The sequence below is a fragment of the Momordica charantia genome (genome assembly GCF_013281855.1).
Source record: "Momordica charantia cultivar OHB3-1 chromosome 10 unlocalized genomic scaffold, Mcharantia_2.0 BLBB01000010.1, whole genome shotgun sequence".
Taxonomy (NCBI): domain Eukaryota; kingdom Viridiplantae; phylum Streptophyta; class Magnoliopsida; order Cucurbitales; family Cucurbitaceae; genus Momordica; species Momordica charantia.
The window spans coordinates 18752972-18776540 of NW_028275158.1; the positions used below are offsets into that span (position 1 = coordinate 18752972).

General features: G+C 34.6%; 2 protein-coding genes and 1 pseudogene across 2 annotated transcripts; all 3 read right to left on the reverse strand.

Moving 5' to 3' along the window:
- Positions 1–778: 778 nt before the first annotated feature.
- On the reverse strand, positions 779–9045 carry LOC111013356 ((-)-germacrene D synthase-like; annotated as a pseudogene).
- A 3707-nt stretch (positions 9046–12752) lies between these two features.
- Positions 12753–14768, reverse strand: LOC148208732 (uncharacterized). Its single transcript, XM_088119172.1, has 3 exons — positions 14502–14768; positions 13723–14180; positions 12753–13398 (listed from the first exon to the last, which is right to left on the reverse strand). Exons 1-3 carry the CDS (start codon positions 14766–14768, stop codon positions 12753–12755), a joined length of 1371 nt encoding a protein of 456 aa, XP_087975298.1.
- A 312-nt stretch (positions 14769–15080) lies between these two features.
- On the reverse strand, positions 15081–17476 carry LOC111013340 (acetolactate synthase 3, chloroplastic). Its single transcript, XM_022287772.2, has 2 exons — positions 15961–17476; positions 15081–15879 (listed from the first exon to the last, which is right to left on the reverse strand). Exons 1-2 carry the CDS (start codon positions 17374–17376, stop codon positions 15316–15318), a joined length of 1980 nt encoding a protein of 659 aa, XP_022143464.1. The 5' UTR covers positions 17377–17476; the 3' UTR covers positions 15081–15315.
- Between the last annotated feature and the right edge of the window lie 6093 nt (positions 17477–23569).

Sequence of the window (23569 nt, forward strand, 5' to 3'; positions counted from 1 at the left end):
ACAATTATATTAAAAATTATATAACAAATTAACAGTGGTATTAATTGAAGGCAATTTAGGGACCAAAAATTGCAATTAAAATCTCAAAATCTAGATATGTAAATATTTAAAATAATGGATATTTATTAAATTTCATGTGTTATTTGACCTACTAGATACAATTTCTTTTGTTTTTTGTTTTTAATTAGGAGTCTATTGTTTTAAGTTTTTAAAATTATTTTCAAACTCATCAAAGGAAGGAAAAAAAAGAAAACCACAGCAGATGTATCTATATCCATGTAAATATGAAGTTTTCATAAAATTAATGGAAATATCCATAAAGCGCGAAAGGTTATAGTAATAAAAAATTAGTAAAAATATTTAAATTAAACAAATAATATTTTTTAATAAGTTTAAAATTACTGATATTAATATTATGTCTACATGTTTTTCATATATTTTTCATGTATATATATATTTTTTTACATTGCTATGAAATTTCAATTTACCCCTTATGTTAATGTCGAAATACATAGATATAATTGAGAATATCGATACGTCAAAAAATATTTAATATCTTGCTTATAACTGAAGTAGTTTCTGAAACACAGTAAGAAACTGCATACATCATGATCATACATAATTATATTTTACGAGAGAAGCCGTGAAAAAGGGATCAACAACCATAAATGTGAATCAAATTGCAACATGATAATAGCTCAATGGTAATTGACATCTATTTTTTTCCTTTAGGTCAGAGGTTAAAACCTCTATACTCCAATTTTTTGTTCTCTAAAAATTAGTATAGGGCCTCTAAGTATAGAAGTAATGAAACATTTGGTTGCTCCATCAACGAAAGTGTGTGACCATCTTCCTCTTTATAAAAGAGGTTCGATAGTCGAGCAAGATTGAGCACACTCATAAGGATCGCATTTGAAAGTTTAGTAGAAGATTTCATATAGTCTTCCATTATATATTTCCATGCTTTTGCGACTTTCTTTTGTAGTTCAAATAAGGCTTCTTCTCCTGATACTCCGTATTGTTTCATGTAGCATCCGCAGACCCAACATCACCTCTCTCTGGTTCAAACTAAAAACATGAAACATGGTTGAAAAAATGGCTAGTTTAAATAATGACAACTCATTTTTTAATTATTTTGTTTTATTTTTCGGAATCAATACCATGTGAGACTTACACTAGTGGATTCCTATAACCAAGGTTCATTGTCTTGACTGAACAAAACAAAAGGCTTTTGAAAGGGTTATAAATGTTTAACCTTAGTTTACAGTTTTAAATTTTTCAATCATATATGACTTTACAATCTTAATTTTATACTCGATTTTGTTGCTAGAGCGTTCTTAACACTTTTGTGATTGGATTATGTACTTCACATAGTTCGATTGCGAGTGTTTTGTTGGTTGATTCACTAGGTTCCAACATTTTTTTTATTAGACTTTTTACTTCACTGGTTCAATCAGTGTTTTGTTGGTTGATTCACTAGGTTCCAACTTTGTTAATATATTTTCAAATATCATATAAACTAGCCAATTGCAATCCAAAAGATTGGATCGATTGAGAGTTAAAAGAGTAAAACCTTTCAATTGCATCGCATCTGTGAAGAGTTGAAGTTCATCTAGTGTAGCATATAGATCATACATATCATCGACAGTGGTTGCAAGAGCAATAATTTTGGCTAATATTAGTCTACCAATAGAGTATTTAGGTTCGTAGTATACTCCCAATGCCCAAATGTAGCTCTCAACTGCCCTATGTCGTGCAAAAGATAGTTGTTTCATTAGCTACAAATCCTTCCACCACCTACACATTTATACACAAATACAAATGATAGGAGAATATATAAACTTAACACTACAATGGATTAATATGTCGGATATAATAGAGTTAGGTTTATATATATAAATAAAGCAAGGCAGTGCGGGGAACGAGACCAAGACAAGGGCCAAATGTCCCTCATCTCCACCCTACAGGAAGCCTATGTTAAGGATCCCACATTAAGAAAATAAGGGACCAAATTATTAAGGATCTCACTTTGAAAAGATAAGGGACCTAACAAGGATTTATAATAGACATGAACTATTTCTTTCATTATCAATTGGTTTTAAGATGTAACTCCATAAATATTAATACTAACAAGAGGGTTTATAATATAAACGAGTTACTCTTCTCATATCCACTTTTTTTAATGCAATCCCATGAATATTGATTAGTGCCACAGTCCAAAAGCTCAACAGAGCATACGAGATCCAGCGAAAAATTGTTGAAAAAATAAGTGACCTAACAAGAGTTTATAATATAAATGGATTACTCCTCTTATAGTCTAATCGTTTTGAGATGGAACCCTATGAATATTAATACCCTAAACAGGGATTACCTGTAAAAGATTGAAAAGAAATCACAGGTATATTCACACTCCAAGCACAGAAATTTTAAGAATCATTACTTACACAAACAATTTATCTAGCACATAGGAAACATAAAGAAAAGGAAAGTATCAGTCATTTCAATGATTGATATAATTTCTATGCAATCAAGGGAATAAATCCAATGAATATAAGGAAAGGCTTCCACAATATGAGCATGATTTTGGAAAAAATCACTCTAACGGCAGGGAGGAAATAACATCAATAATGCGTTGTAATTGGCCAAGTTGATTGTGTTGCCTAGTTGTTGCTGTCATTAAGGTTGCTATAATTTTGGTGTTGATGGTCTGGTGTTATTTGTTTGAATATGAGGAAGTGTATTTTGTTGATCTTTTACACCCTTTCTCAAACTGGAGGTAGGGATTTCGCAAACTCCAAGTTTGCTTGATAATTCATGAAATGTAGCCTTTGCGAGAGGTTTAGTAAAAATGTCTACAAGTTGATTGTGTGAAGGAACATATTGTGTTACCAAGGATCCTAACACCACTTTTTCTCGGACAAAATGGTAGTCGAGCGCAATATGTTTGGACCTAGCATGAAACACTGGATTGTTGGACATTTGAATTGTACTCATGTTGTCACAATATAATTCTGGTGGTTTGAGTAGAGGCAATCCTAGCTCACATAAAATGAATGTAATCCACGTGAGTTCGACTGTTGCATTAGCCATTGCTCGATATTCTACTTCTGAACTTGATCTAAAGACTATTGGTTGCTTCTTGGAGGACCATAAAATGAGATTAGCGCCAAGGAATACACAATATCCAGAGGTGCTCCTTCGTATAACTGGACATCCACCCCAATCTGCATCACAAAATGCATATAAATTGATTGAACTATTTTTAAAGAAAGTAATTCCATGATTCAAAGTCTTTTTGAGATATCTAAGTATTCGTTTAACTTCCCTTAGATGTTCACTTGAGGTTGTTGCATATGTTCACAGGTTTTGTTGACTGCATGGGCAATGTCGGGCCTAGTAAGGGTAAGATATTGAAGTGATCCCACCAAACTCCTATAGAAAGTAGGATCAACATATTCTTCCTTGGGAGTATGATTTTGACTTATTGCCATAGGGGTAGAGATAGAAGATGCATCTATCATTTCTGACTTCATAAGTATATCTTTTTTATACTTGCTTTGAGTAATGTGACAAGCATCTTGGACATGATGAACTTCAATGCCAAGAAAATAATGAAGTTGGCCTAGATCCTTGATAGCAAATTCTCAAATTCTGTGCCAAGTTGTTCAATAAGATTCTTGACAAAGTTTGAGTTATTCCCTGTGACGGTAATATCATCCACATAAATCAACATGAGAGTAATAATTGTACTATTTTTGTATATGAAGAAAGATAGATCAGATTTGCTGCAAGTGAATCCTATGTGTAGTAAGAAATGAGAGAGCCTATCAAACCAAGCTCTAGAGGCTTGTTTGAGTCCATAGATAGCCTTTTTTAGTTTGCAAAATAATTAAGAAAAGTAGGGTCAGAAAAACCTGGTGGTTGCGTCATATAGACATTTTCGTTGAGGTGTCCATGAAGGAATGCGTTTTTCACATCCAATTGTCTGAGATCCCAATTGTAAGAAGCTGCAAGTGCAAGAGCAAATCGAATGGTGGTTGGTTTTACGACTGGGCTGAAAGTTTCTGTGTAGTCAAGTCCAGCCACTTGTGAATATCCTTGAGCCACCAATCGTGCTTTGTGTCTTTCGATTGAGCCGTCTTTCTTGAATTTTGTTTTAAAAATCCATTTGCATCCCACTATATTTGTGTTTTCTGGTTTACTTACAAGTTCCCATGTGTTATTGTTATAGAGTGCTTGTAGCTCTTCCTCCATTGCCATTCTCGAAATAGGTAATTCAAGAGCAATTTTGAAGTTCTTTGGCTCACCTACTTGGACTGCACTTAATTGGACTGCACTTAATAGGGAGATTTGCTGATGTTTTCCATTTGCAGCTTGTTCCTTAGATTTCAGCCTAGTAATCATTGGATGAATAGATGATTGTTGCTCAGATGTCAAAGGATTTCGGATGGTATTTGTAGGCTCTTCAATTTGAGTGGAATCCATTGACTGATTTTGATTACAAATATTGCAGCTGCATTTAAAGAAGTATCTGCATCACCAAAAGTTAGATCAACAAATAAAGAATCACTAATATCAGGTAAGGAAGAAAGTGGATCAATATTTTGTGTTTCCAATATGAAACCAGTAGAATGAGGAAGGTCACTGCAATTTCTTATTTGTTCTTGCATTGGAGCATGAAGTCGAGGGAAATGTTGTTCATCAATGTTTCCAATTTTAGTTTGCTGGGACTGATGATTTTCTTGTCCATTATTATCATCCACCTCTCCCAAATCATCAAAGTGACTGTTCTTTTTGTTATGCTCAGCATCTTTTGAGGTTGATTCAAGAGATTGGTTTGTAGTTGATGCAGTGGGCTGGTGCCAATCAATAATCTCTGCAAAACTAGTGATATCTAGGATCCATATCAGACCTTAGCACGTAGGTGAAGAAGAATCCGACTCCAATTTGCTTTCCAGCACCCTTTCACATGGCCAAAACAGAAATTGCTCTGATACTATGTAAAAGATTGAAAAGAAATTACAGGTATATTCACACTCCAAGCACAGAAATTTTTGTTTCAGAATCATTACTTACACAAACAATTTATCTAGCACGTAGGAGACATAAAGAAAAGGAAAGTATCAGTCATTTCAATGACTGATATAATTGCTATGCAATCAAGGGAATAAATCCAATGAATATAAGGAAAGGCTTCCACAATATCAGCATGATTTTGGAAAAAAATCACTCCAACGGCAGGGAGGAAATAACATCAATAATGTGCTGTAATTGGCCAACATTTGTAAGGAAAAAGCCAGCCTGTGTTGCCTAGTTGTTGTTGTCATTAAGGTTGCTATAATTTTGGTGTTGATGGTCTGATGTTATTTGTTTGAATATGAGGAGGTGTATTTTGTTGATCTTTTACATTACCCACCTCGTTTAGGGCAGGCCAAGTCCCTACCAAAAAATAAAAATATATGGTAACTTTTTTATCAATTTTAAATTATATTGGACCCACTTAACTAAATATAATTATAAAAAGAAAAAAAAAAGCTCTAAGAAATATCTATAACGAGAAAGTTACGTACCTTGAAATTTCAGCCAATTATATCTTGTAAAGTTTTTGCATAGTGTCGTAATCCAACTTTGCATAGTGTTGTTATTATTCAATGGATCCTTGTGACAGAGAGAGATATAGTGCTTGGCCATGAGCCATGGCAAAGCTTTGCACACTGGCTATTTCAAAGCATATTTAGCTTTTTCTGCAAAAGGAGAGTTGGAATCCTCGGCCATTGCTGGAAGCTGGGTAGTTGTGAAATTTAAAGCTTTATCCAATATTTTATCACCATTCATTCTCAAGTGAGATGCTTGATACAAACTTAATATTCCACCTTGATCCTTCACTATAGATTTTTTGAAATCTCCCATTTCATTTGTAAACTTGTTGAATATCTCTATTTCAAATTTACCAAACAAATCAATTTAAAAACCCTGCCCACCTCATTCATTATCAACAGACAGCTGAGTTGAAAAACATTAGTAATCTGGAAGAGTAAAAAAGGTATTTTTAGCTAATTAACAATGTTGATGCAGAAATTTAGCCTTATGGGATTCCACCAAATTCATACCAATCTTCTATAATAAAAATGATCGATGAGACTTGCAAAACAGAATAGCATTAAAGACCGGTGTGGCTCCTACAACATAGGTTCTGATGCTTAAGTCAGAATCGGAGTAGTTGAGTATAAAGTGTAGAGTGTTGTGAGTATACCTTTAGGGTTTGACTTACTTCCATCTAGGAAATCTAGTTATTTGTTTCTGGGGAGAATGTTGAGGCAATCAAGATATCTTCTCCTTTTGAATATAGGATATCTTTTCCTGAATCATAAGGCCATCAAGATATATTTCCTTTTGAATTCCTTAAATAAAGAGAATCCGAATTGTATAAAATTAGGATTTTCTCATCCATAACAATAGCCCTCACTCTCAAAGTTGAAGATTGTCCAACTTCTACTTTGATAATATTTTGTCGTTTATAGGTTTACTATTTTTGTGGAATAGCTCTCTTTTTGGAAATTGTTGATTGTTGCCTTAATTATGCTGACTTTCCTAGCCCCATTCTCTTTTGTTGTAGTTGGCTACCCTCAAGTCTCTTAGCATTGAGACTACTTGTCATTATCAGTTGTCGTTTCTATAGGCTGGTCTGTTATAGCCCCCATACCCTTTTGTTGTAGTTGGCTGTAGTCAAGTCTCTTGGTTTACTCTTAGGTTTCTAACCTACTTAGCTTTGGCCAATGGTTTCTGAGTCCAGTCGATACTCTTTTGTTGTTGTCCGTTGTCGTTTTATGGGCTGGCTGTCATAGCCCTCATTCTCTTTTGTTGTAGTTCGCTGCAATCAAGTCTCTTGGGCACTGCTATACGGTTAGTTTTTACCGTTAGATTTTGGCCTTAGGATTTAACTTCTCAGCAGGGCCAGTGGTACTTCTTTGGGTTTCTAACCTATTTGGCTTATGTCCATGGTTCTATAGCAAGGATTCACTCTTGAGTTTCTAACCTATTTGGCTTTTGCCAATGGTTTTATACCCTAACTCTAGTTGGCCTTGGGTTTCTAACCTTTTGGCTTTTACCGGTATTTTACCCTAAGTTAATCAATACCCCTGGGTTTTTAACCTATTTTGGTTTTTACCAAATGGTTTTCTACCCCTGGGTTGCATTGATTGGTTAGGCTTGGCAGGGATTCTTTTCCCTGGTTTCACTGATTGACTTTTAGCTTATCGGCCTATTTCTAGGTCTGTCCCTATTCGAGTTCCTGACCAGTTGTTGATTTACTTATCCATGCCCCCACTTGAGGGATTTTCATTTAGAGTAAAAGATAAACGCTCAAGTAGTAAAGATATAATTATATTTTAGATGCTAGGAGCTTTTTTAAATTGCAAACGAGTAAGTATCTTTGGAAACATAATATCAACATGCAGTTACCAAAAAATCAGTCCTAAATCATGCGATGTATCAAATATGCGGTTACCAGAAAATTAAACATAAATTCTCGTAATCATAAACAACCAAAATTACACAGCAAATTTACCACCGTCTGAAGTAGAAACTCCATATGTTAATCAGTTGCTTTTTCTTTTCTAGGATTTGTTGACTCGTTTATCCCAGAGTCTGTTTTGTAATCCGTCGATTTATCTCATCCAAGATCTACTTGGAATTTGTTGATTCGTTCGTTCTGGGTCATGTCTCAGAACTTATTGATTTGTTTTTTTCTCGACTACCTCAAATAAGGGAAGCCCCCGAGTCGTATGGCATTCGTCGTTAGAAAGTTGTGGTCTGCCTCCAGAATACATGTCGATTCGTTTCTCCCGAGATCTTCTTGGATCTAAGCAGTTCCCGGTCAATTCATTGTTAATCGTTTTGACTTTAGACTTAGTCGTCCAAACGGACGGCGTCAATTGTGTTGATGCAGAAATTTGGCCTCTTGGGATTCGGCCAAATTCGCACCAATCTTCTATAATAAAAGGGATCGACACGATACTTAAGTTAGAATCGGAGTAGTTGAGTATAAAGTTTAGAGTGGTGTGGCATACCTTTAGGTTTGGCTTACTGCTCTATTTATAGGAGTTGAATCCTGATCCCTCTGGAGATTGTGGAATTCGAATCCTGATACATCTAGAAAATCTGGTTATCTGATCTGTGGAGAATCTTGAGGCAATCCGGATATCTTCTCCTCAATCATGAGGCCATCAAGATATCTTTTCTTTTTGAATTCCTTAAATGAAGAGAATTTGAATCGTAGAAAATTAGGATTTTCTCATCCATAACAAACAATATTAATTTTTCAATGTTCCATGATATTTGGTTATTTAAACCTAGTTTGATAATAATTTTGTTTTTAGTTTTCTATTTTTAAAATTAAGCTTGTAAAACATATATATATTTTCTTTGTCTAGTTTAAATTTTATCATATTCGATCTAAAAACACTTTTTGAGCCCAATTTCAAGGATAAAAAACATGTTTCGAAAACCTTGTTTAAAAAAAAATTGAATATGATAAAAAGAAATGATTTTGTGAGCAGATTAAAAAAAAGCAAAATTTTTAGAAATGAAAATTTTAGAACAAAAACTTTATCAAACTTCCTCTTAATAATTAAAAAGTATTTTAAAGATTTCTAGAAATATATACATGCTTGTTAAAAGTGCATAAAACACTTAATTAATTTTTTTTTCCAAAAGTGTTTATCAAAACGTACTTTTCACCTTAAAATACTACTTTTAAAAGTTATCACAAACTCACTCTAATTCTACAAAAATTACTTACATAGAGTAACCGTGTTGTCTAAGCAATCGAACTCTAAGAGCAATATAGTAAATATTCTCATCATCTTGAACATTGGAAGGCTTTTGCATGTGCTCTAGGGTTTCATCAATTTCCTCTTCAAAGTGGTAGGACAAGCCTAGCCGCTGGATTGAATCAATCAAACCTAATTTTTCTGAAGATTTTTCAGCAGCTGAAAACATGCTTCTCACTTCTCCTTTTAGCTTTTGAAGCTGTTTCTTCCCCATGTTGTCTTCTTCTTGATTTTCCTTAATATTTTTCAAGAAAAAAATATAATAGGCCGCACAACACAGAGAAATAACGTGCATGATAATTTTTTTCTCGTATTTCACTGATATATATAACTATTCTATCATTAAATAAAGCATATCATTGTCAATCTAAGCATAGTTTATTGGATAAGACAGCTATTACCATTTTACACGTCCATGATTTACAATTGTTTAACTAAAAAGAAGGTAGATCATTGTGATACTAATATAAAATATATCACGAATATATGATTTAACCATGTGATATAGTATATCACTGATATGTATGATGAAGTACTAATATATGAGCTGTTTTTACATTTGTGACAACTTTTTAATTATTTAGGCCAAATCCATTATTATTAAAGATGCCACATATGTTTCCCCCAACAAAGAAATAAAATTATAATAAGTAGCAAAATTAGGTGATATATTTATAAATATGTCGTATCGAAAGGTAATGAGCAAACATGACAATTTTTTTCTCTCGTTTATCACTAATATATAATTTTTCCATCATCAATAAAGTATATCACTTGTCAATCGTCCGAGTATAGCTAATCAATAGATAAGAGTACATATATTACCATAAAAGGTTGATGATTTGGTCCGAAACCCTAGCATAATTTGATTATGTGATATATATGTGTGTGATTTTTAACATTTGTGACAAATTTTCAATTATTTAAGCTAAATTTATTATTGTTACAGAAGCCACATAGTCCCCCAATAAAGACACATCATTTATTAGGTAGAGGACATAATAATTCAAAAATATTGTTCAATTAAATTAAAATGAACTAACAAAAAAAAAAACCTATATGAGGCCTGCAATATATTCATATTTCTTGCTATTTAGATTCACTTTTGAAAATAAATGTCTATCAAAATGTTGGTTGTATTTGTCGCAACGTCATCGCGACGCGGAGCGGCTGACATCATCCTCTAAAAGTTCTCTTTTGAGATTTGGAGTTGCCACCAATCATCTACGAGATGTGATTGGTCACCTATTTTAAAAACTTGGTCTGTGAAAACAAATTTTTGGTTCGGGAGTCGACTGAGCGTAGGGAAGGTGTTAACACCCTACGATACCCGTTCGAAAACGGTACCATATTTTGTGAAAAAATTATTCTATTATTTTTATTTGGTCCAAAAAAAAATATTTTTGTATTTTGATTGAAATGTCTCACGTTATATTAATTCACAATTTGTTATAAGATATGAATTAATAGGTATAAATGGCACGAAACTCATTAGAAAAATTTTATCACCTCGAGAATATTGGAAAGTTCCAATTTTCGTCATTGAGGCACGCAACGACTCAAACTTGGACCACAAATATTAATATCAAGTGCTTCGCGAATGTGTCACCACATTAGGATACAACTTAAGTTTTTTTTATATGTCAATTACCGTTGAGCTACGCTGCTTTGTCTTTTTAAAATTGTTTTATTAAAAAAAAATCTTTATGTATATAACCAAACTTATTTATAAAATATCTTATTCAAAATTTTCAAAACTTAAATAACAAATCTTTCAAAACGAAGATTTGATATTTGTTAACTTTAAAATATAAACTTTCCTTTTAATACTTCATTTACTTTCCTAAAACCTTGTTTTTAAACTTTCCTTTAAAATAAATTTTTTCCTTTAAACTTTAGTTTTCACTAAATCAAATAAAATTTGAAACGAAAATCTTCTATTCATTTTTAAAAGAGATTTATTTAAAAAAAACAAAAAATAAATTCGTTTATTTATAAAAAGAAAATTATTTATTTTGCATTAGAAAAATATTTTTAAAACATAAAACAAAATCAAATCAAACTCTGTTATTTCCTTTTTCTTTAAAAAAAGTTTGCGTTCAATTTTGTTTTTTTTTTTTTAACTTTGTTCTTAGATTTTAAAAGTGGAATAAAAATCTCTTAAAATCTAAACATAAAAATCCAAACATTTCTTTCCTTAAAAAATATAATTTCTTTTCCTAATCTTTTTTAAAAGTTCCATATCAAAATCAATTGCCAAGAGGAGTAGCTCATGTCTATTATAAACCTATGTTAGGTCCCCTCTCTTTTCAATGTGTGATCCTGACCGCATCCCATTTTTTTGGACCGGATGCTCATTTGAGCTTTTGGGCTCTGATACCATATTAATGTTCATGGGGTTCCATCTCAAAACCAATTGGCAATGAAAGGTGTTGATGTGTGGATTTTGACCCTCCGGCTCTTCTTCTCGCACACACCAAACTCGATGATAAGAGAACCAACACCTGCAAAATCAAACCGATCTAAACCTGTGTGACCTCAGTCACATGGGCTCCGATGCTTAAGTTAGCGAGGGAGAGTTGAGAAAATAGTTAGCTAAGGATCAGTCACCTCCCCTTCAGAGTTGGATCTCACTGCTACTTATAGCCGTGAAGATGATTCCAGAACCTCTATAGCCGTCCCTAATTCAGCGTTGCAGGGCCCGAGGGATCGTTGATCGCAGGCGGGAGATTCACTGGCTGGGCCGTGGGCCGAGTAGGGGTCGGGACCGAGCAGGGGTCGGAACCGAGCCCTCTCGGCCCGGTTAGTTCTGCGTCGATTGCTTTCCTCGTTCTCTGCCTCAGCACTAGGTTCGTTCTTTGGGCAGGCCCGTTACGTCGCGAGCCGGTCTCCCCCAATCGATGATCTTAGGCTTCAACTCCTTATCCCGTTTCGGGTCGTTTTTGTTCTCTATAACAATGGCCCCCACTCTCAAAACAGAAGACGAATAATTGTGTCAAGATCTTTGTTTTGAGAGTACTTGTCGCTTTTCGTTACCACGAGATCATTGTATATCATTGGCTAATAATGTGAAGGTTTCTAACGCACAGAGCTTCTACCAAAAAGCTTTTAATCCAATTTTGGATTTTAGTGCTTGGTTCCTACCACTAGTTTTGTGCCTTGAGCTTGTCGATACTATTCATGAATTGGAAATTTTTTCCAATTTTCGTTGACCACAATCAAGTCTCCTGAGCCTGGTTTTATTCTCATCTGAGTTTAAACTATTTACTTTTGGTCTGGGGATCTAACTTTAACATAACTAATGTCGATACCTTTGGGTTTCTAACCTATTTGGCTTTTGCCCATGTTTTATACCTCAGGGTTTACTCTCAGGTTTCTAACCCATTTGGCTTTTGCCAATGGCTTTTATACCCTGAGTTTAGTCGGCACCCTTAGGTTTCTAACATATTTGGCTTCTGTCGGTTTTTTACCTCAAGTTAAATCAACACCCTCGGATTTTTAACCAATTTTGGCTTTTGCCATATGATTTCCTACCCGTGGGTTTCATTGATCGATTAGGCTTGCCTGTTTTCTGTTTTATCCTTGCTGAGCCTGTACGCATGCCTTTTTCAGCACCTCAGATTCTTTTCCCTGGTTTCACTGATTGGCTTTTAGCTCATCGGCCTGCTTTTAGGTCCGTCCCAATTTTGAGTTTCTTGATTGGTCGTAGATATGTAGATATTCAGGTCGTAGATATGTAGATAGTCATATGATGCCCCCTGCTTGAGAAATTTATTTCAGAATGAACGTAAAAACTCAAGTATGATGTTGAATGTCGAATACTTTATTAGTAGGAAGATCGTCATGTCGAAGATTTAGTTACAATAACCTTAGTTGGTCTAAATAATGGAAAAACATAAAAATGTCCAGAAATATGTCGAACTAGTGGTAGTATCTTTTGAGATGTTGAGCGTGCCATGGGTGTAGTAAGGTCTTCCCTCGTTGGTCTTCTAAAGTATAAGTGCCTATTCGCACCACTTTAGTGACTTTGTATGGGCCCTCCCATGTTGGCTTGAACGCACCGCTAGTTGAATGCATAATCTTTCTTAACACCAGATCACCTTCTTTAAAGTCACGTTTCTTAACCTTCGAGTTGTAGTATCGAGCTATTCGATTTTTGTATTCAGCCGTTTGTAGCCGTGTTGTTTCTTGATGTTCTTCTAATAGGTCGAGGTTGAGCTGTACGGATTCGTTGTTGTCAAGTAGACTGAATTGCTCTACCCTTGGGGAGGGGAGTCCAATTTCGACTGACACTACCGCTTCAGAGCCAAATGATGGTGAAAATGGCATTTCTCCTATCGAAGTACAAGGTGTTGTTCTGTAGAACCATAATGCGTTGGGAAGTTCCTCTGCCCACAATCCTTTGAGCTTTTCTAATCTGATCTTCAGAGTTCTTTTGATGATTTTGTTGACTGCTTCAACCTGCCCATTAGTCTGCAGATGTGCTGGCGAGAAACAGATGTGCTTAATGCCCAACTCCCTACAAAATTCTCGAAAGGCAGCATTGTCGAACTGCTTTCCATTATCACTGATAATGGTGTAGGGTATTCCAAAGCAGCAAATTATGTTCTTTCAGATGAAGTCGGTGACCTTTTTCTCAATAATTGTAGCTAGGGCTTTGGCTTCGGCCCATTTAGTAAAATAGTCGACTGCCACTACTGCAAATTTGGTCTGGCCCTTTCCTAGTGGGAGAAGCCCTATAAGGTCTATTCCACACTGAGCAAATGGCCAAGGACTCATTATGCTTGTTAGAAGCTCTGACGGTTGTCTAGGTACTGTTGCAAACCATTGGCATTTGTCACATTTTTTGGTGAATTGCTTCGTGTCATTGAGCATGGTCGGCCAATAGTACCCTTGTCGAACTATTTTGTGACTTAGGGATCGTGCTCCAGAATGGCTCCCACAAACGCCCTTATGTATCTCTCTCATGACGTAGTCAGCTTCGTCGGGCATTAGACATTTTAAAAGCGGTAACGAGTAGCCTCTTTTGTACATGTCGTCTTTAAGCACATATCTGGCTGCTCGTCGTTGTAGCTGCTGGGCCTCTATCTTTTCAGCAAGCAGGATCCCGTCTCTCAAATATTTGATCAAAGGGCTCTTCCAGTTTTCTTCTAGTTGTCCTTGCTTGTCGATATCCATTGCTTCCTGAGCTTCTATGCTTGGCTCAGGTAGAATCTCGACCGGTACAATTCTACCTAGGTCGGTTTCATAAGCTGCGGCTAGTCGAGCTAACGCATCGGCGTTGACGTTTTGAGCACGTGGAATTTGTCGAATCTCATATTTTGGGAACTGGTCGAGCTGGTTTCTTACCTGTGAAAGTTATTTCGTCATTCGCGGTTCTCTAGCCTGGAACTCCTCTTTCACCTGACCTACAATCAACTGTGAATCACCGAGTATCAATATGTTCCTGACCCCAACGTACTTGGCCACTTTTAGTCCTGCTAGTAGAGCTTTATACTCGGCTTCATTGTTGGATGCATGAAAGCTGAATCGCAGTGCATATTCAAATCTTTCTTTATCTGGAGAGATTAGTAAGAGTCCTGCCCCGCATCCTCGGAAATTTGAGGACCCATCTACGTAGAGTGTCTAGGCTTTCTCTTCCTCAACCAATTGTGGGTCTATATTATATACTTGAGGTTCTGTTTGTGTTAAGTCTGCCACAGCCTGCCCTTTCATGGCAGTTCTTGGCTTATAGTGAATGTCGTATTCGCTGAGCTCTATAGCCCACTTTACCAGTCGCCCATAAGTGTCTGGCTTTTGCAAGATCTGCCGTAAAAGAAAGTTGGTGAGGACAATTATTCTTTGAGCTTGGAAATACGAGCGTAGTCTCCGAGCTGAAGTGACCAGTGCTAATGCCAGCTTCTCCATTTGTGGGTATCTAAGATTTGCATCTACCATTGCTTTGCTTGTGTAGTAGATTGGAGACTGTCGTCCATCTTCTTCCTTTATCAACGCAGAACTTACTGCAGTGTTGGATACAGCTAAGTATAAGTAGAGTTCATCACCCACATCAGCTTTCACATGAGTAGGGCTGCCCCCAGGTACTGTTTCAGCCCCTTAAAGGCAACCCACACTCTTCCGTCCATTCAAATTGCCCTTTCTTCCTCAAGATTTTTAAGGGCAAATGAGCGAATGGTCCATATATGGAACTACAACATGGGAATATATCGGTTTAATATATTAGTTAAAAAAACAGTGATATTAAAGCAAATGAGTGTGTAGATATAGGTTGAAAACAAATTAAACTCTCTCTCTTTTTACATGTAACGTAAAGTAAAGGAAGTGTTTGAGGAATGTTTTGCGTGATACAACTTGAAAGAAAAAGGGAAGAGGAAAAGGATAAAAGGACAATCAACATAATAGAGATTAGGGAATGGGGGAAGTGCTCCGCGGGGAGAGCGGGAGCTTTGCTCTCCTATACCCGCCGTCTATACCCAGTCTAATATTATGATTGGGATCTTCCATCTCCCTCTGTGATCACATCTTTGAAAGTGCCACCGCTGGGAATGAGAGGCAGCACATATTCTTGATGCGGTATGATGACATCCAACAAGTAAGGCCCCTCAGTCTCCAGCATCTTCTTTATCGCTGTTTTTACCTCCCACTTCTTCGTCACCCGCGCCGCCGGGATCCCACAGGCCTCTGCAAACTTCAACATGTTTGGGAATATCTCTGATCCCTTCGATGGATCTCCAAGGTACGTCTGAGCCCTGTTGCCTAATTTGTTGAACTGATCCTCCCACTGCAAAACCATACCCAAATACTGGTTGTTCAACAGCAGGATCTTGACGGGAAGTTTCTCCACACTGATGGCTGCTAGTTCTTGGATGTTCATCATGAAGCTCCCGTCCCCGTCAACGTCTACCACCACCGCCTCGGGATTTGCTACTACTGCGCCCATGGCTGCCGGCAGTCCGAACCCCATCGCTCCTAGCCCGCCCGAGGTTAGCCACTGGCGTGGCTTCTTGAACTTGTAGAACTGAGCCACCCACATCTGGTGCTGCCCCACCTGATGAAATAAAACACCACTCAACACTCAACTTAAAAGCTTGAACCGATCAATTTGGTAAATTTAATTCATATATCATACTCCTGTACTTATGATCGCCCTGCCATTTGTTAGCTCATCAAGGACTTGGATGGCATACTGGGGAGGAATGGCTTCCTCGAATGTCTTGTAACTCAGTGGGTACTTTGATTTCTGCCCATCCAGTTCCTCTCTCCACGCAGAGAAATCACAATGAAGAAGCTTCTCTGCGTTCTCTTCCATTAAACGGTTCATTCTCTGCATGGCCAACTTCACGTCGCCACAAACCCATACGTGGGGCTGCTTGTTCCTCCCGATCTCGTACGAGTCGATATCAATATGAACGATTTTAGCCCGGCTCGCAAATGCCTCAAGCTTCCCCGTCACACGCTCGTCGAATCTCACCCCAAATGCAAGCAAGAGGTCAGATTTATCCACAGCGTAATTAGCGTAAACTGTCCCATGCATTCCCAGCATTTGTAAGGACAGCTCGTGGTTGCATGGATACGCCCCAAGACCCATCAGAGTACTCGCCACCGGAATCCCAGTGAGGCCGACAAACCGCCGCAACTCGTCCGGTGAATTCAAACACCCGCCACCCACGTACAGAACTGGCTTCTTGGATTCAGAGATCAGTCGCAAAATTTGATCCAAAGGGGCATCGTTCGGAGGGTTTGGTAAGGTAGACAAGTAAGCCGATAATTTGATGGGCTGATTCCAGTTGGGGATCGCGAGCTGTTGCTGAATATCTTTGGGGATATCAATAAGAACAGGACCAGGCCGACCAGAAGTTGCGAGGAAAAATGCCTCGCTCACGATCCTTGGAATGTCATCTACGTCAAGAACCAGATAATTGTGCTTTGTGATGGAGCGAGTTACTTCAACGATGGGAATGTCCTGAAACGCATTGTTACCCATCATTCCTCTCGGCACTTGGCCGGTGATGGCCACTAGTGGAACGCTATCGAGGAGGGCATCGGCGAGGCCGGTGACCAAGTTGGTGGCGCCAGGCCCCGAAGTTGCAATGCAGACGCCCGGAAGGCCGGAGGAGCGTGCGTATCCCTCGGCAGCAAAGACGCCGCCCTGCTCATGGCGGGGGAGGATGTCGCGGATGATCGCGGAGCGTGTGAGGGCCTGGTGGATCTCCATGGACGCGCCGCCGGGGTAAGCGAAGACACTAGTGACGCCTTGGCGCTCGAGAGCCTCGATGAGGATATCAGCGCCTTTTCTCGGCTCATCGGCGGCAAATCGAGAGACGATGAAAATTTCAGGGACGGAGGATGGAGACAGAGAGCTACAGATGCGAATAGGACGGCAGAAAAAGGTGTGATTTTGGGTAAGAATAGAGAATGATTGAAAGAATGGGGAGATGGGTTTCGAAGGCTTGAAAGAGGTAGAGGAAGAAGAGTATTTGGAGATGGAGGTGCAGAAGGACATAGCTGCCATTGATGGCATGGAGAAGGAGGCCAGATGAAGCATAGTTATTACTTTCTTGGAATGAAATTGATATATTAAATATGTATGAGATGGATATATATAGTTTGAAAAATATTTTGAGGTTTGGTAATATTACACATGATATTTTACAAATGTTGTTTAAATTTTTTGGCGTATATTATCCTTTAGGATTTAGTGTTTGGGATTTGGGATTCAGTGTTTAGAGTTTTTTTTTTCATTGTTATTTAAAAAAAAAATTGTCTCTAGGATCTAAGATTTAGGATTTTATTTATTTATTAAAAATATATGAATGTGTAGTGGAGAGAGGAGGAGAGTATTTATTCGAACTTATTTATATTAATATAATTATAAATCATAGTTCAAATAAAAATATTATAACTCGAATGGAAAGAATCTAATTCAAATAATCTAATCTAATCTATCTAATAATATTATAAATATCAAAGCATAATCCTATTGATTTCAAGCTTTGAAGCAATAAATCGATTAGATTATTTAATTGCCATCAATTTTAATTTAGCGAATTAAAATATTCTTACCATCTTTAAACACTTAAGTAAAGAAGCTAACACCCACATTTGAGTATATGTTATATTTTACAAAATATGTAGGATCAGTTGTTTACCGAAAGTGACAAGAGAGGAAAAAAAAGTTTTTCGTACTATTTACATTTATGTGAGCATATAAAGAAACATGAAACTCCTAAAGCTATTTCGTAAATTTATAATTCTTAAAAATAGAAATGAAAAACGATTTTCCTCTCTACACGACATGTTGAGGGGGTGGACATGTCGACATGTGTCGATGTGTCCAACGATATTTAAAATAATGCAAACAACAAAAGTTCAAATTTTCAAATTGAAATTAATCTATCTACATCTAGCCTATATTGCATAATATTACGGATCCTTCCGTAAATTTTATTTAGAAAAAAAAAATGAAAAAAGTAATAATGTTGCCTTTCATTCCACTAATATATTAAAAACTATATATCTATTTAATATATTAGTTAAACAAAAGAGAGAGAGATTAAAAAAAGATGCAAGCAAAAACGATGGTGCACATAATTTGTGAAAAAAAAAAAAAGAATATGGTGAGCATAATCTTTTCTTGCAAGTTGTTATGACTATTGGAGTGCGTCCATGATTCATATAAAAAGAATAATATGTTTATGCTAAATATGAAAGCATAATCCTTCACATCGATTTTAAGCTTTGGAGCACTAAATTGATTAAATTATTTAATTGCCATGATGGAACTACAAGAGGCTTACAATTTGGATTCAAAATTAGGTAAGAGAAGCTGATTACCTTTTGACTTCAACTAAGAGGATGTCAACACATTGACACGTCGATTTGTCGAACGACATTTAACATACAAGGCAAACAACAAAAGTTAAAATTAATTATTAATTTATTTATTTACATGTTATAAATTTTATATAATTATTATTTTATAATATTATATAATTTACGTATTAATAATTTACCTATTCTTAGAAATAGATATGAAAAATGATTTTCCTCCCTAGACAACATGTCCACGGGTTTTTTCAAAAAAAAAGAAAAGAAAAGAAAAAGCATGTCAAGAGGTCGACACATCAACATGTGTCAAAGTCGATGGATGTTTAAAACAATGATAAATACTCTCCTCTTGTTTCCTGTCGATGGATGTTTAAAACAATGATAAATACTCTCCTCTTGTTTCCTTCTCCAAATTTAAGTCAACGGATGACATGTCCTCGATAAGAGAGAAAAAATGTGTTTTCCTCTATAGGACATATCGACCTCGATGTATCGACCAATATTTAAAACAATGCAATCAAACGAAAGTAAAAAATTAATTATTCATTTTTTTAAAATTATTATTTAATTTACTAACATGCTATAAATTTTATATAATTATTATTTTATAATGTTATATAATTTTACCTATTTTAAGTTTAACAAAAATTATAAAATAATATATTTTTCAAAGCGTTTTACATTTAAAGGTTTGAAATTCAAAATCTAAAAATATTATAAATATATAAATATTGTTTTAAAATCATAGGATGTAAAAAGAGTTTCAAAAAACAAATTTGTCAAATATTTTTAAATAAAAAGGAAGAAAAGCAGAAAAGCAAGAAAAATAATTTATAAGGCTATTTTTTAAGATGCATCTGTTGGATCGGTATGACAACCCTAGAGGGGTGAATAGAGTTTAATTAAACTTTATAAACTTTTTAGTACGGTGAGCCCAAATTTAAATAAATAATTAAACTTTTTAGGAACAATTAATTTTATCACAATTTAAACAATAAATTAGAAATACAAACACCCTAATTAATTTCACCACCCACATAATTCAAATATAAACATTGAGCATAAATATGAATAACAAATTCGAACAATTAATTTTATGCAATTTGTAATAAAGAAAATTAATTGCAAAAATTAAATAGAGTAGGGTTAGAGAAAATGACACCGGAAATTTTATAGTTGTTCGGCAACAACCGGCCTACTCCACTCCCCAAGCGCCTCTTGGGTATTCGATTAAGAAACTTTGACTCTTTCCACGGTAGGAGTCACACCGGTATAAAACCTTATTTTTCCGGGAGCAAGAAGAAACCCGATCATTTCCACGGTTCAGAATCAAACCATTACAAATGCTCTTTTTAGGGATTAAGAGCAACCCTTACAAAGGATATGAAATTTGAGAACGAACTTACAAACTCTCTCAAAGAGTGGGTATACAAATATTTGCTCACAAATTTGTAAGAAAAAATTCTTACAAATAAAAGCCCTCAAATTGGCTAAAAGAAATAAAATCGGAAGCTCAAATATCTCTCAAGTAAAAAATCTCCGTCAAGAATATAGAACAAAAATTGAAGCTTTGAAGAGAGATTAACAATGTAGAAATTTGGAGAGAAAATTGGGAGAGATGGGTTATATAAAATGTTGAAGGAAGTGGGGTTTAAATAGGCGAGGAAAAGTTGAAAATAAATTTGAAATCGAAATTGAATTTGGGTCATTAGATCTTTAATGATTGAAATCAAGGTTGAGATTTAATTGAATAAAATAATAATAATAATATATTTTTAAAAAAAAACTCTCCGGTAATCTTTCTTTTTTCTTTTTTTTCTTTTCAATTAATGGGTTGACAGCGCACGATTTGACTTTTTTTTTCTCTTACAAGTTAACAACGGTAACTTTGTTTTGTTTTTTTTCAAAACTTTTTCTTTTATTTTTCATTTCATTTCTTTTTCCTTGTTTTTAACGATACAAATTACACCACATATCGCTTTTTCAATGGCCGTTGCAATGACTCAACTGCCACGTCATACACTTTGTGTACTTTTCGTTCCGACTTCCTTCTACCATAATTTCTTCGTTTGAGCTCCATTTTAGGTAATTCAAAAGACGTTGGAATCCTTATTTCGAGCTCTATGTTGTGGACACTTCAAACTACTAAAATTGTCAAATAAAAGAAAATGTATTATCACTAAATCATATAATATTATTGAAACTCATAATAAATTTATGTTCTATAATAATAATTCTTACACACCAAAAACAATTAATACTAAGTATGTTTGTTATCATCAAAACATTAATTAATTAAATTAATTAACCGAGATTAAGAGCCAAAAAGCCAACAATCTCCCCATTTTTGATGATTACAAACCACTCAAGAAAAATGTAATCAAAGTGGTGTGTGAGATAACATGAAGCACAATCAAGGCAAACATAAATTTAATTTTAACAAAATTAATCACAATTTCATTTATTTTTCTTATTATCTCTCCCCCTTTTGGAATCAATCAAAAAGAACAAGTAAGACAAAATAAATAAGAAACATAAAAGCTCACATTTATTAAGCAATAAAACACTTCCCCATAATAAGGGACAAAAAGATAATTTAGCACAAGTTTTTATGAGAACTCCCCCTATCAAAATGCCTTATAAATAAATTATCGAGAAAATCAAGAAACATCAATGGTAGGAAATTATAAAGATAATTACTCCAAAGATAAATACTTTCCCTAAAAAGATAAACAATATGCATAAGAGAGGTAAAGATTCAACATACCTCAATAAGCTGTAACATCAACACATTTAGCGTTTAATCCTTATCAAACTTAGTAGAGGTGCTCATGAGAGCTTTTGCAATTTTAGCTTTAATAAACTTGAACATTTTCAGCAAATTCTCCCAACATACTCAATGTCAAAATCACTATACATACTCTTAAAAAAAATCACATAAACAATAAAAAGCAATATGTAGAAATAATTTTATCACATTCACAAATGAAGTATTATAACTCTCCCTAAAGATATGCATTCTCCTCTTAAAAAGACATATCAATAAATATCAAGGAGATAAAGAGATACAAACAAAAATTATCTCAACAATTTGCACAAGATAGATATATATAAAAAAATCATGGTAGATTCATCTTTCTCTGACAAATTATCAAAATATTACACAAAATTTCCAGTCAAGAAAATATGGCATAAGACAAGAAAAATTTCAAGAGAGTAATTTTAATTGTCATGGTTATGCACAAAAACAAATTCTCAAATCAAATGATAGTCTAAGCAAGTTAATCTCAAGGAATGAACTTATTAAATCCATGCAATATATAAAACACCATCATGATACCAAAATATTAAATGTTAGAGAATAAATACCAATTGATAAAGCAAAAAAAAACAAAATTGATACCAATTTGTCAAAATAACAATATCACCATTTATGCCACCAAAAAAGAATTACAGATTAAATATAAGCAAATGACATCATAAAAATATTAATCAAACAAACATTGATGTCAAATGTACTTGATAATAGGTCTAAATTGACTTATGCCACCACAAAAAATATCAATCAAATATAGACAAAAAAACTCACAATAATCAATCAAACACTTTTTATAAACAAGCTAACAAAAGTTTTAGAAAAAAAAAAAACATATTTCATAAATACTCCCCCTATGAAAATGCATTCAACAACTCTTTTCAAACAAAATTTCAAAACAAACAATTTTCAGCATGAGAAAAATTTTGAATTTAATTTTCATAGAGAGCACATAGTTTATGGTCAAAAAGCATTCAATCAAAATTTTGTCAATCTCATCCAAAGAAGATTCTCATGTAAAAGACATAAAACTCAATAAAATAAACTTGTTCAAATAAAATATATCAAACTATCAATGACCATAATTATCAAAATAACAATCATCTAAATGACCAAAAATTCAAGACTTTAAATTTATCAAAGAATCAAGAAATTTGGATAAATTTACGAATCAATCAATTTGATAAACATCAACATTAAAAATCAATAATCCAATATTCAAGCAATAAGCAATAAGGATTATGGATAAATGTCAAAATAATACTCAATATCTTCATTATGGTGCAAAATGGATATTCAATCATTTCTCAATGACATATAACAATCCAATATTTCAAATAATTAGTAACAAGATTATGGATAAGTCTCAAAATAATTACCACAATGTTTTTCAAGAGAATTAATCCACTAATTCATAAATAATCAAATAAAAAGATTAATGCAAAAAATATTTGCAATTTACTCCAGAGCATTAATTCACTAATCCAATAAATAATCAATCAATAGACATAAGTGTCAAACATATTCTCAATTTGCTCAAAGGCATTTGATTCAAATAAACAATAAAATTCAAGAAACTAATCGAAACTTCTCTATAACCCATCAAGAAGATATAATTATTCCATAAATTATACCAATAGCATAATAATCTAAAAAATATATAAATGTTACCAAATAGGAAATTTTCCTTTTCTTAGGTTCAAGCAAGCCATAATGTTGCCTCATTTGAATTAATTTTCAATTTGAAGTCCAAAGCAACCCTTTTCTTCTTGAACATACCTACAAAAATAAAACTCAACCAAAAAATTTTGGTATCCATTTCTTAGGTCCTTCATTATCAGGAAGCATAGATTTTGGAACCCATTTCAAATTAGTTCCAACATTATTTGTATTTAATTTTGGCAAATAACATTTTATGACCAATTTTGTCACAAGAATAACAAACAACATTAGGCAAGAATTTCTTTTTAACAAAATGATTTAGCACAATAGTTTTCTTATAGAAATTCTTCCTTGGAGTATTTTTCAATTTAAAGCAATTAGGCTTAGTATGACCTTTAACTCCACAAAAATGACATGTAGGCACAAATTTGTC

Excerpts from the sequence above, each read along its gene's own strand:
- LOC148208732 (XM_088119172.1), bottom strand. The coding sequence starts at position 14,768 with ATGGTAGATGCAAATCTTAGATACCCACAAATGGAGAAGCTGGCATTA. Across the intron at positions 14,181-14,501 it reads TAACACAAACAGAACCTCAA|GTAAGAAACCAGCTCGACCA; the intron begins GTATATAATATA and ends TAACTTTCACAG. Across the intron at positions 13,399-13,722 it reads CACAAAATAGTTCGACAAGG|TGATAATGGAAAGCAGTTCG; the intron begins GTACTATTGGCC and ends CACCATTATCAG.
- LOC111013340 (XM_022287772.2), bottom strand. The coding sequence starts at position 17,376 with ATGCTTCATCTGGCCTCCTTCTCCATGCCATCAATGGCAGCTATGTCC. Across the intron at positions 15,880-15,960 it reads GGGCGATCATAAGTACAGGA|GTGGGGCAGCACCAGATGTG; the intron begins GTATGATATATG and ends TTATTTCATCAG.